This window comes from Pteropus medius, unplaced genomic scaffold, assembly GCF_902729225.1.
Source record: "Pteropus medius unplaced genomic scaffold, Ma_sr-lr_union100, whole genome shotgun sequence".
Lineage (NCBI taxonomy): Eukaryota > Metazoa > Chordata > Mammalia > Chiroptera > Pteropodidae > Pteropus > Pteropus medius.
The window spans coordinates 68,015,449-68,028,673 of NW_024349800.1; the positions used below are offsets into that span (position 1 = coordinate 68,015,449).

At 36.9% G+C, this 13,225-nt stretch overlaps 1 protein-coding gene across 2 annotated transcripts in view; it reads left to right on the top strand.

Moving 5' to 3' along the window:
* The first annotated feature begins 2,385 nt into the window (after nucleotides 1-2,385).
* Nucleotides 2,386-13,225, top strand: part of UBE4A (ubiquitination factor E4A) — a 30,928-nt gene continuing 20,088 nt past the window's right edge. For both annotated transcript variants that reach the window (XM_039888051.1, XM_039888052.1), the window contains exons 1-5: nucleotides 2,386-2,522; nucleotides 6,988-7,150; nucleotides 10,931-11,104; nucleotides 11,880-11,992; nucleotides 12,779-12,931. In XM_039888051.1, the coding sequence (XP_039743985.1) occupies nucleotides 7,030-7,150; nucleotides 10,931-11,104; nucleotides 11,880-11,992; nucleotides 12,779-12,931 (561 nt within the window). In that variant the 5' untranslated portion in view covers nucleotides 2,386-2,522; nucleotides 6,988-7,029. The remainder of the gene's footprint in view (nucleotides 2,523-6,987; nucleotides 7,151-10,930; nucleotides 11,105-11,879; nucleotides 11,993-12,778; nucleotides 12,932-13,225) is intronic.

The following is a 13,225-nucleotide window of genomic DNA, read 5'->3' on the forward strand; positions in this document are numbered from 1 at the left end:
AACCATCACCACTACCCATTTCCAGAACTTTTTCATCATCCTAAACAATAACTCCCCATTTCTCCCTTCTCCCAGCCCCTGTTAACCTCTATTCTACTTTTCTGTCACTATGATTTGCTTATGCTAGGTGCCACATGTAAGTGGAATAATACAATATTTGTTCTTTTTGTCTTGGCATCTTTTACTTAGCATGTTTTCAAGGTTCATCTATGTTGTAGCATGTATTAGAATTTCAGCACTTTTATTGCTGAATAATAGTCAATTGTATGTATATACCACATGTTACTTACCCACTCATCTGTCAGACATTTTGGTTTTTTTCCACCTTTCGGCTATTATGAATAATGTTACTATGAAGATTGGTGTACAAATATCTGTTTGAGTCCCTGCTTTAAATTCTTTGGGGTATATATCTAGAAGTAGAATTACTGCATGATGTGTTACTTCTATGTTTGACTTTTTGTGGAATCTCCAAAGTTTTTCCAAAGTTCTACACTATTTTACATATCCATCATCCATGCACAAAGATTCCTATTTCTCCAAATCCTTACAAACACTTATGTTCCAGTCTTCATAATGTTTGGTTTTTTGTTGAGTTGTGGGATTTCTTTGTATAGTCTGGATATTAATCCTTTATCAGATACAGCAGTTCCCCTTTTCTGTGGTTTTCTGCAGTTTCAGTTAACTGCGGTCAACCATGGTTTGAAAATATTAAATGGAAACTTCAAGAAATCAACAATTCATAAGTTTTAAATTGTATCCTGTTCTGAATACTTTATAAAATTTCACATCATCCTTCTGCATCCTGCACCCTCTTGATCCATCCTGCCCAGATGTGAGTCATCTTCATCTCCTTGTCCAGCGAATACATACTATAGAAGCACCCCACCCATTAGTCACTTAGTATCTGTCTGTTATCAAATCAACTGTTGGTATCACCATACTTATGTTCAAGTAAGCCTTATTTTACTTAATTATGTCCTCAAAACACAAGAGTAGTGATGCTGGCAATTTGAATATGCCAAAGAGAAGCCATAAAGCGCTTCTTTTAGTGAAAAGGTGAGTACAGTACAATATATTTTGGGAGAGAGACACCACATTCACATAACTTTAATTACAGTTTATTATAATTATTCCATTTTATTATTAGTTATTATTGTTAATTTCTTACTGTGCCTAATTTATAAATTAAATATTACCATAGGTATGTATTTTAAAAAACGGTATATACAGGGTTCGGTACTAATCATTAGGAGTCTTGGCAGAGATACTTTATATCAGGAGTCCTGAATCTCAAGGCCAAAGACCAGTACCGGTTTATGGCCTGTTAGGAGCCAGGCTACACAGCAAGAAGTAAGCAGTGTGCACGCGAGCAAAGCTTCATTTGTATTTGCAGCCGCTCCCCAGCACTAGGATCACCTCCTCAGCTCTCATAAGAACACCAGTCCTTGGTACCAAAAAGGTTGGGGACCACTGCTGTATATGATTTACAAATATTTTCTCTCATTCTTAGAATTATCTTTTCATTTGCATAGTACTTTTAACTCTTGAAAAAGTATGCCACTGTCGATCCCTTTGTGTGCCTCTATGTAACCTTGTAGGATGTATGTCTCCACTTTACAGATAAGAAAACTAAAATCTAATCAAACATAGCATATTTTATAAATGATCAAACAAAACAGAAGCAAACTCAGATTCAAAGAACAAATTGAAGGTTGCCAAATGGGAGGGGATCTGGGGGACGAGCAACAAAGGTGAAGGGATTAAGAACTACAAATTGGTCATTATAAATACAACCATTGAGTTGTAAAGTACAACACAAGGAATATAGTCAATAATATTGTAATAATAATGCATGATGTCCTAGAGGTACTAGACTTATCAAAGTGATCACTTCATAAGATACATAAATGTCATCACTGTGCTGTACACCTAAAATTAATGTAACATTGTATGTCAACTATAATTGAAAATTCGAAAAATCATTTTTTAAAATTTTAAATAGCATATTTTAGTGCACTGCCTAGCAACTACTAAGAGCTCAAATTTTTCAATTATTGCTGTTAATGCTAGTGCTGTTCCTTCATGGTTTACCATCTATGAAATCACTTCAAAAGGACATAAGACCAGTAGGGAAAATAGAAAGACGCCCACAGAGGTTGTGGCAGTGCCGGGGATCACTAAGTCATATTTGCCCGCCATACACCGGTTTCCAAGGCATGCTCATATTTTACTAAGCCCCAAACAGCACATTCCCGCCTCCCCGGTTCTGCCCCACCCTCCCAACTCATCGCAAGGCCACTTCCGCCTCCCGCCAGCAAGGTAGCGCCTGCGCCCTGGGCGTGTTTGCGCGCCAGTTTTCCGCGTCGAGGGATACACCCTGTTTCCGGCGCGCAAATGAGCTTCCACAAGGCCGGCGCGTAATCATGACGTAAACTCCGGTTGCCCTGCTGAGTCGGAAGTGGGAGCCCTTCGGCCACTGAGACTGTCGTGTGTCGTCGCTGCTGGCTCTTCAGGCTCTGGTAAGAAAGGAAATAGCCCGGGGGAAGGAGAGACGATCATTAAGTCTGCAGTGTTTTGTTTTGTTTTGTTTCTCCTGGTCGAATGCGGGTCCAGGCCTCTGTACTTTAATCCCCTCCAAATTCCTTGTCCTGTACTTTCCTGACTACTGACTCTCTCCTTCGTGAATTTCAACCCTGTCAGATTTGGGAACCCCTTACGTGCCGCATCTTTCCCCTCCTTGCCATTCCCCTCCGGGAAAAGGCCTAAATACTGGCCTTGCATTAGCTCTGACTGCCTTGCTGTGGAACTTGCGTCGAGAGGGTATGTCTCTCTCCTTGCCCGGATGCCCTCATGGGAACCTAGAGGGAGAAATTATAAAGCGTAGACAATAGATAGCCGGATGCCAGAGGAGATTAAGCAGGTGGGCGTGTTTAAACATATGGCAAAGCGTTGACATTTCTTAAGGAAAGTGATCAGTTCACCACTGAAAACTCCTGGCTTTCAGCTTCATGGTCCCTCAGCAATTAGATATGGAACACTTCTAAAACTGATCACGGCGCAGGAGCTTATATTTGATTGGTATTTTCAGTTGTTTACTCTCAGACCAAGAACGTGTTTAGTCTCGCTGCCATGAACTGTTTTGGCTTCACATGGGAGCCCTCTTGAGATAAAATGAGACCCAGGAAGAAATGCCATCTGCTTTTCGACTTAATAGCCCTGTCGCTTGCTGTTGTGTTGGAAGAATCTGTTGCCACATTAGAGGAGCCTGAGAGGATCATTGGGTGGAACATACAGCAATGAAAACATTTTTAAAATTTTTTGCTTGTTTGTTTGTTTGATGTATGTATTACCAGGACAGACCTTATGGAGTATGATTTAATAGAGCCTGATTTTGACGATCTCAGTTTTACAAAGTACACCAGATATTTCTGTTTAAAAGCAATGACAAGTCTGAAGTTAAGCATTTGTGTGCTCACTTCTTTAAGAGCTGACAATGACCCTTAAGGGTTAAGGGATTGGCAGTACAGATTATAAACAAGATTGAATCAGGGGAGAGTGAGAGGATTTTGTAGGACTGGAAGTAGACAGCTATCACAGATGTAGAGTCTTGCAGCAAGTATATCAAAGTGAAACTTATTTTTAAGGAGAACTTTAAAAAATAATCCAATTCAAAAGCTTTAAAGATTGGTAGTTGTACCATCCCAAAGGTTAACAATAGGATAGTGCTGTATCTCCCTATGGCAGTTGAAAATAGCAGACTATAAATTCCCAGTGACAAAATATCAAGGTTCCATTTCATAAGACCTTTCTTTTGGAGTGGGTGTTATCTAGATAATCTTTTTACATTTGTGAGACCATTGAACAAATCTAAACTGACATCTCCACAGAGGTTCTCATCAAATGATATAGTCCTCCCTTTTCCTGTAAAACTTTTCTATAAGTGGTTACATGGTGTTAGCCCTTTTTCTATGAAAAACAGATTTGAAGTACAAATGAAAAATATGGGGTTAGTGAGCTATGCAAAAAGCGTTTTTTTCAAAAAGACAGAAAGCAGAGATGACAACAGATTTATGTCCACTCTCTATTGTACACATACTGAAATACCATCAAGCCACATGTCTGACACAGCTTGACCTTCCACCTCAATCCAAAACACATAGTAAAGTTCTTACATTAAAGTAGCCTCATGGTGCTGCTATTGATTACAAGGTCAGGAGTAATTATATGTAAGATTGAATCATTCAATAAATATTTATTTGGGATTTTGTGTTTGTGATATATAATGCCGGACACAGAAGAAAAAAATAATCAGTTATGAACCTGTACTCCAATTGCTTACAGTCTAGCAAGGTAGAAGATCTGCATTAGGAATACAATGCAGAAAGTTACAAATCTTATTTAAAACATAGATAAAATGTAGTGAGACGTCAGCTTCTTTATAAAATGTGACAGTGAAAAAGGAAATAATGCCATTTATGATGATAAATCCTCTTTATCTCTCTTGATAGTTGTAAGAGCCTATTATATGTTCTATATTCCTTTCAACTTACAGTTAACCCTTGAACAACATGGGTTTGAATTGTGCCAGCCCATTTACAGATGGAATTCTTTCCAATAACTATGTACAGTACTGTAAATGTATTTTCTCTTTCTTATGACTTTCTTAACATTTTATTTTCTCTAGCTTATTTTATCGTGGGAATTCAGTATATAATATAACAAAAATATATATTAAGCAGCTGTTTATATTATTGATAAGGGGCAGTCAACATTAGGCTATTATTAGTTAAGTTTTGGGAGAGTCAAAAGTTATAAGTGGTTTTTCCACTGCATGGGGAGTTGGCTCCCTAACTCCCATGTTCTTCAGAGGTCTACTGTACTTCCTTTCTGCATAGATGGTGCAAGTGATGCATCTCATTGGTTCTAATCTGAACTCTTTTCAGTTGTGTTTTTTTAAACCCATTTAAACTTGCTACACAATATAGGGAAATCTGTTTTGGCTTTTATAACTGAAAATATTCTTTCCAGCCTTTGTTTCTGTTTTCCTATATGTTGACTTAGGCTGGGCCTTTTCTAGATGGTGGAAAGATGGCCACTCCACATTTATATCTTAACCAGCCTAGCAACTTAATCAGGAAAAAAAGAATCCCTTTTCTGTAGATTCAGCAGAAGGCCTTGAAGCTGGTGTTTACTAAATCTGATAGGCCTTGCTAGGGTCTTGTACCCACTCCTGAGTCAGTCACTTTGGCCGTAGAATGCGGTATTTTTTTTAGGCAAGGCCAATTCATATGCCCATTCCTGGAGCTTTTGGGTGAGGTCGTCTCTTTCTAAACATGTGGACTGGGAATGAGATGGATCCCCAAGGAAAAAATGTGGGTGCCATGTTGAAAAAAAGGGTGATATTTTGATGGCAGTGGCAATATAACAAAAGCTACTACACTTTTTTGCATTCCTCTGGACTTCAGAGTACTTTAGGATAGAGGTGGTGGTCAAGTAACAATGAGGTAATTCTTGGTACCTCTATATGAATTAGGGGCAATAATTAAGTTTTAAGCTGTGGTTAAATGGGGAGAAAGTCCTCTTCAGGATTGATGTTAATTTCAACATGAAATATGTTATCTTTTTTGCATTATTAAGCTCAACTAAACTATACATAGCAAAAAATAAAATACGTAGAGCCACATCTAACAGTTCAATTCCTTGAAGCAGTAAATCCCAGTACCATGCTGAGAGATTAGATTGTCTGCCTAAGTCATTACAGCTAATTAGCCAGTAGCTCTTAAGCAGAAAACACAACAGAGGAACATGAAGCAGACTGGTGGAGATGCCTAAGAATTGTCAAAAAGTGTTACAGTCTCTCTTCCTCCCAAAAAATAAGGGTAACTTTTATGACTTGCATTAGCTTTTGTTAATATGATTCAGTAAGGAGTCTCACATCAGTAAATTAAAAGTTGACTGAATGATCTTTTGTCTCCTTCCCTTACATCCCTTCTAAGGCCTCTGTTCTTAGAGCAGTTCAACATCCTTGTAAGCAGAATATTCATACCCTTTGTCTCTTCACATGCTTTTCAGGGTTGTGTTTCTATGCTGTGGCCTTAAAATTTCAGACGGGAGAAAGCCTTTCAGGGAGCTCTGCTCATCTTGTTGTGCCACTGAGTCCCCTTGGCTCTTGAATGAGGAAATATAACCAGAAGAGTGCAAATGCAGGCTCAGTTAGCTCCACTAATACCTTTAAGATATATATCTGTTTCATATTACACATTAGGAATTTGTGTAAAAAATCAGATAAACAGTGAAAGTTAAATACAAAATTGAGCAAAGATCATTTCATTTTTAGTGGAGGAAATATCAGTAATTGTAACAGCCTAGGAGTAGAGGTAGATTGCTTTATATATATATATAAAACCCACATACCGCTAATCTGGTTCCTATCCTGATTTGTCATTCCATGTGTTAGATAAAGGCTTACATTTAGTTTATATGTAGCTGAGGAATTCCCAGCTTCAATAAATAAAGTAACAGAAGCCTGAGCAAGTGCCACCTATGCTCAGGGTAAATGAGACCTAGCTAGCCAGCATAGAGATTTGTGGGAAATCATAGTTCTTTTGGTATCATTTTAAAGTGTCACATTGTTGTTACTATTAATAGGTTAAGTTCCCCCTTTGACTTCAGTGATTCTTTCTGCTTAACCTATTTTTTAACAGTATAGCAAGTAGAAACATGTCAACAGATAAATGCATTCCAGCAGAATGTTTTGCAAGCTTTTTGGTTTTAGCTACCCCCAAATCAGGCCAACTTGTCCATTTGGTAGGTTTGTAATCATTTTTCCACAGTGTCTTGAATCTTGGAACAGGAATTATGAAGTCTTACCCAAAGCCTTTTAAAATGTGTTGTATTTGAGAAATGTGAAAAGAAACGACTATGGGTATATTACAATTATTTTGTTATCTGACCTTCTCTGTCTAATACCTGTCCTTTCTATAGCCCCTCCCCCCTAGGTCTGGATGGAGGACACTTTGAAGTGAAATGACAGACCAGGAGAATAACAACAACATCTCAAGTAACCCCTTTGCTGCTCTTTTTGGTTCCCTGGCTGACGCCAAGCAGTTTGCTGCAATCCAAAAAGAGCAGCTGAAGCAGCAATCTGGTAAGTGAAGGAGCCAGTAGCAGCAGATGAGATGACCTAGAATTGTCTTCCCAAATTAAGTATTCTTTGAGTCCTGAATTGCAATTGGAATTTAAGTTTGGGACAGAAGTTATTTTTTGTTTGTTTATTTAGGGCATAAGTCGGGAGAAGGGCTTTTGTTCATTTTTGTTTGTTTTGTTTTGGGGTCCTCTCCTCCCTGTCCTCTCTCTTGCATAAAAAGAGACCAGATAACAGGTGGTTCCTTAGTAACAGATGCCAGTCGTGATCCCAGACTGTCAAGCTGTTTTGGTTTAAAAATCACCTAATAAAAGATATTTAAATAAATCTTTTTAACATAGGAAACTGAGGTTGTAGGCAGAGGTATGGAAAACAAGTCACATGCAGCTATAGAAAGCATATGTGTGAAAGGAAGAATTATAAAAGCTTTTTGGCCTATAGACAAATGAGACTTGTTCTTAAGCCTAGTGATTCCATCTATCTCAAGTGAAATGCTTCTCCCACCCCATGGAATGGCCACTATCGTAGCTTACTGCTATTAGAACAGACTTCTAAGAAAATCTGATCCTTAGTCTTAATGTGAAAAAAATCTGAATCATATCTCACTGATCAAAAAAATAGTTTTCCTCATCTGGGACCAAAATCGAGATCAAGCTTAGCTTCTGCCTTATAAGGTGACACATAGACTAGAAGAATTAGGATGTTTCTCAAATTTGTTAGTCTTCTGAGGGTATTCAGAATCTTTGAAGCCAGAAATTGCTCCCCTTCTCCTACTTCCAAAAAGAATAATAGCATTTTTTTCTTTTTAGGAAAGAAGAAGTGTTTATATTTTCCCTTTATTTTGTTTGTTTTAAAAGTGTTCAGATGTATAGCTGAGTTGTAGCCTTGCTCTCTGATTAGGATTGAATAAAAAGGAGGTAAGGGCAAGACAGATGAATAGTAGACAGAGCAGTGGACAAAGCAAGGGAGTAATAAATATTATGCTGACTTTTTTTTTTTTATATATTTATAATCACTTGGCAGAGAGGCCGGGAGACAAACTGGCAGTGTATCTTAATGCTGACTTTTTAACATGATAAAGGAGTCATGTCTGGATCTCAGTCTCTGAAATCTCCCCTGATTTCTAAGATATAGGCACAGAATGAGAAACCTTAGGAGATCGTAGGAGAGAAAGGAGAGTGAGGAATAGCAAAAATAGGAAATGGGGAAAATAAAATTTGTGAGTATGCAATTCAGGGAAATTTTGCTAAATAGGTTCTTAGCTCCCATCACTCGTAGAGTTCAGAGGAAAACTTAATAGTATATGAGTGACAAAATGCTTGTCCTTCTGGCTATAAACAGACATAAGGCTGGCTAGAATTGGAAGCATCGTAGGCACCAGGCTGTGGGAACAAATCAGATACATGCCCTTCTGTTGCTATTTTGGTGCCTTACCATCTTAGTTTGTTTACACTGAATTTATTGTGCCACCAGGTCTAACCTGTTTTCCACTAGCAGTTAATACTCTGCCAAAACCTTTGGCCTCCTATATTGAACTTCACTTTTACTAAACTCACCACACTGAAGCAACTCTTCCAAGAGTTTTCCCTGGACTTTCAGAATAACCATTTTGTCTGTAGCAAAAAAAAACAATACAAACTCAGGTGGGGCTTTTAGTGAACAGCACTACTTTTATACTCATAAAAGTGTGAATGCCATTCTGAGAGGCAGTCTTTCAGGTTGCTTTATAAAAAAGTAAAGGGATTTAACCAATAGGAAAAGAGTAACAAAAGATGTGAACAAGCAATTTGTATACGATAATTAAATGATTAAAGAATCTGGTCTCAATAATAAGAAAAATGCCCGTTAAAACAATTAGATAGTTTTTTACCTATGAAATTTGTGAAGATTTTAAACAGGCACTTTCTCATATACTGTTGGTGGGCATTAAATTAGCGCAGTATTTCTGAGGTAATTTGTTAGTATATGTTAACTTTTAAATGTTCAAGCTCCTTAACCCAGCAGTTCTACTTCTGTGAATTTAGCCTATAGAAATACTCATGCAAGTGTACAAAAAGAGTAGGTTACTTTCAGTGCATTATTGTTTGAAATCATGAAAAATTGTTAATCCAAATGTTAGCAGTTGAGAAGTAGCTACATAAATCACAGTGTGTATTATAATGCAATACAATGCAGCTGTTGAAAGAATGAGGTGGCCTATAAATGACCTAACAGAAAGGTATTGGTGCTGATTACGTTTGAAAAGCAAGCTGAAAAGTAGATACAGAATGATCCTATTTTTTTAAAAAAACTAAAAATCATGGTAATAAACATTAGCACCAGGATAGGAAAAAAATCTGAAACACTTTGCTAAGTTAAGGGGTTGTCCATAGGGAACTGATTCAGAGGAGACTTTTTACATGATATTTTCCTGTACAATTTGGAATTATTAAAATAACTATTCTCTTAAAATCAAGAAAAAGACATTTAAAATAATTGAAGTCATATTGATTTATTAGGTAATTCTTTGTTACTACAATTCTATAGGAGAAATGATGTTGCTTATTTTTGCAATGTGGAGTATAATTAATTATGAATAGAAAGAATAAAACTCTTGATTTGTAAAATGTGGTAGGATATTTAGCCAGAGATTTTAGAATCCTGTACTTAAGATGTTGCCTGATACAGCTCAATATCAATAATAATAATAATCCACTTAAAAAGTGGGCAGATCTGAATAGACAGTTTTCCAGAGAAGACACACAGATGGCCAGCAGGTGCATGAAAAGGCAGTCAGTTATCATTAATCATCAGAGAACTGCAAATTAAAACCATGGTGAAATAGTACCTCGCACCTGCTAGAATGGCTATTATCAAAAAAGTAAGAAATAACAAGCGTCGGCAAGGATGTAGGGAAAAGGGAAACCTTGTGCACTGTTGGTGGGAATGTAAATTGGTGCAGCCACTATGGAAAATAGTATATTCTTCAAAAAATTAAAAATAAAACTACCATTTGACCCAGTAATTTCACTTCTGAGTATTCATCCAAAGAAAACAAAAACACTAACTCAGAAAGATACATGCACCCCGCCATGTTCATTGCAGTGTTATTTTCAAATGCAGAGATATGGAAACAACCTAAATGTGCATCAGCAGATGAATGGATAAAGAAAATGTGATATATACATACACTGGAATATTAGTCAGTCATAAAAATAAAATCTTGTCATTTGTGACAACATAGATGGACCTAGAAGGAATTATGCTAGATAAAATAAGTCAGAGGAAAATAAATACCATATTATCTCACTTTATATGTGAAATCTAAAAAATGTTTATAGATACAAAGAACAGGCAGGGGTTAGGATGAGTAAAATGGATGAAAGGGCATCAAAAGGTACAAATTTTCAGTTATAAAATAAGTCATGAAGATGTAATGTGTAGCATGGTGACTACATAGTTAATAATACTGTAATGCATATTTTAAAGTTGATAAGAGTAGATCTTAAAAGTTCTCAGCACAAGAAAAAAAGTGTAACTATGTATGATGACAGATGTTAACTAGACATTTTGATGATCACTGCATAATATATACAAACATCAAATCTTATGTTGTACACCTGAAACTAAGTAATGTTATGTACATCAGGTAAAAAAGATGTTACCTGACTTGAGATGTTCACTAATCAGCTGATTAACTGGTTTCACATCCAAAATTATCCTCCTTTTGATTACATTTATCATTGCTTGGTTCTGTCTTAAAAGAGAGGAGTGTAACTGTTAATGGCTTACCTTTTTTGACAGATGAACTCCCAGCTAGCCTGGATGACTCAGATAATAGTGTGTCAGAGAGTCTGGATGAATTTGATTACTCGGTGGCTGAGATTAGCCGCTCATTCCGTTCACAGCAGGAATTATGTGAGCAACTCAACATCAATCACATGATCCAAAGGATCTTCCTCATTACTCTGGACAACAGTGAGTTACAGACTTGCAGCCAGTCTATTCATTACTCTGCCCTTTCTGCTTGGGCTAGGGACTTGCTCTTAGAAACCTGTTGTATCTAATGGTTAAACAAACCCACCGTACTCCCTAGAACACAGCTTATATTTCAGTGAAGCTTTTTTTATTATTTTAAAAATTATTGGGGTGACATTGATTAATAAAATTAAATAGGTTTCAAGTGTACAATTCAACAGTATGTCGTATATAGATTGCATTGTGTGTTCACCCAAAGTTAGATTTCATTCCATAATCAACTATTTGACCCCTTTTAACCCTGTTTACCTTTTCTCTCAGTAAAGCTTTTGATGTGATCTAAAATCAGTATTTATACACAGATACAACTGTCATTCCCATTTTGATACGGGCTAGACCATATAGCTACTTGCCTTTACTACCCTACAGGGAAAATAGGAATGGTAGCCAAATCCATTCTCTTCTCAAGAGGTGACCTAAACATTTAGGTGAAAGCCTCAAGTGGTATCAGTGTTTTCCCTCTGTGCCTTATCTGTAGTTAAACCCAAAGTTAGTGCTGATGTCTGGGAATTACTCTTAAAATGTCATGATGGTAAGTTTATAACAAGCCCATGCTCTTTAAGATATAAATCTTTACGTACTGCTTTGAATGTCGAGATCATTCTCATATCACCTGAGTCTAACTTGGAGTTGAAGAGAAGTGCTGTCAGGATCATTTGTCTGTTACAAAACAGAAGTGTTATCCTTAACCTACCAGATTAAAACCATTTCCCAGGTGACCCAAGCTTGAAAAGTGGGAATGGCATCCCCAGCCGCTGTGTGTATTTAGAAGAAATGGCTGTAGACCTAGAAGATCAAGACTGGCTTGATATGAACAATGTTGAGCAGGTACCATTCTTATGTTCCTTATATATGCCTTCAGCAAAAATTAGCCATGCAGCTGAACTCTGCTCACCTTTCTCCAGCTGTGACTTTGCTTACGTCCATCTCTTATATTATTCATGGTGTTCCTCTTTTGGAATTTTCCTATCTACAATGGCCACATGTCCAAATCCACTTATCCTTTAAGACCCAGTTAAAATGCCATCTCATTTACAAAGCCTTCTCAGGTAGGAGTTATTATCTGTCCTCTGCGATCCTAGAATAATCTGTCTATGCATCTCCTATGGGAATTGTCACTTTCTGTCTCATGTAGTGGCTTTTTCATGTACATATTAGACTTAAGTTCTCAAGATCAAGGCCTGTCCCTTTCTTCTTTATATCTTTTCCAAAATTAAAACAGGCAATTTACCTTATAAGTGCCTAATTAACATTAAAAGAGTAAGTTTGTTAAGGAAGACACGACAACTTGTAGTTTAACTTTGTATGTTTAATTTATCTTTATATAAGTCTGAGTGAGCTCAGCAATCCAACAGTAGTAAATTTCACATACAAATTTACTTGCTGATTCTCTACACATATTGCTGATTCTCAACAAATATTCTTTTAATGCTTACTTTGTGGAAGGGGCTATACTAAACACTTGAGCTTCATAAGATACTGGGTCATATTTTCCCCTTCATTCTATATTCTGTGATTCTCACAGTAACCTGAGTCAGAATTACCTTTCACATCTTAATGTTCTAAGGTTAACTTAGCAATGCTTTAGCATTTTTTAAAATTTGTTTTTAATAGGCCGTCTTCGCTCGCTTATTACTTCAAGATCCAGGCAACCACTTGATTAACATGACTTCTTCTACAACGTTGAATCTCTCTGCTGATCGAGATGCGGGGGAGAGTCACATTTTTTGTTACCTTTATTCCTGCTTCCAAAGAGCCAAGGAAGAGGTAATAATAATAATTCCCATTGAGTACTATATTGTCCTCTTGAGGATGATGTTAACATGTAAGCCAGAGAGTTGGATCAGTGTCTTTTATATCAATTTATATACATTATAGTATATCTGGAACCAGATATCAGAGGCACTATTAGTTTGTCTTCTAAAATGTTAATCTCCTTTCTGTGGCTTAGGGACCACCCCTTTCTCCAATGAACCAGTGCCTCTTATTCTTTCCACAAACCTCTTTAAAAAATCACACCCTTAAAAAAAGATCTGATAGGAACAAAAAAAACTAATCAAA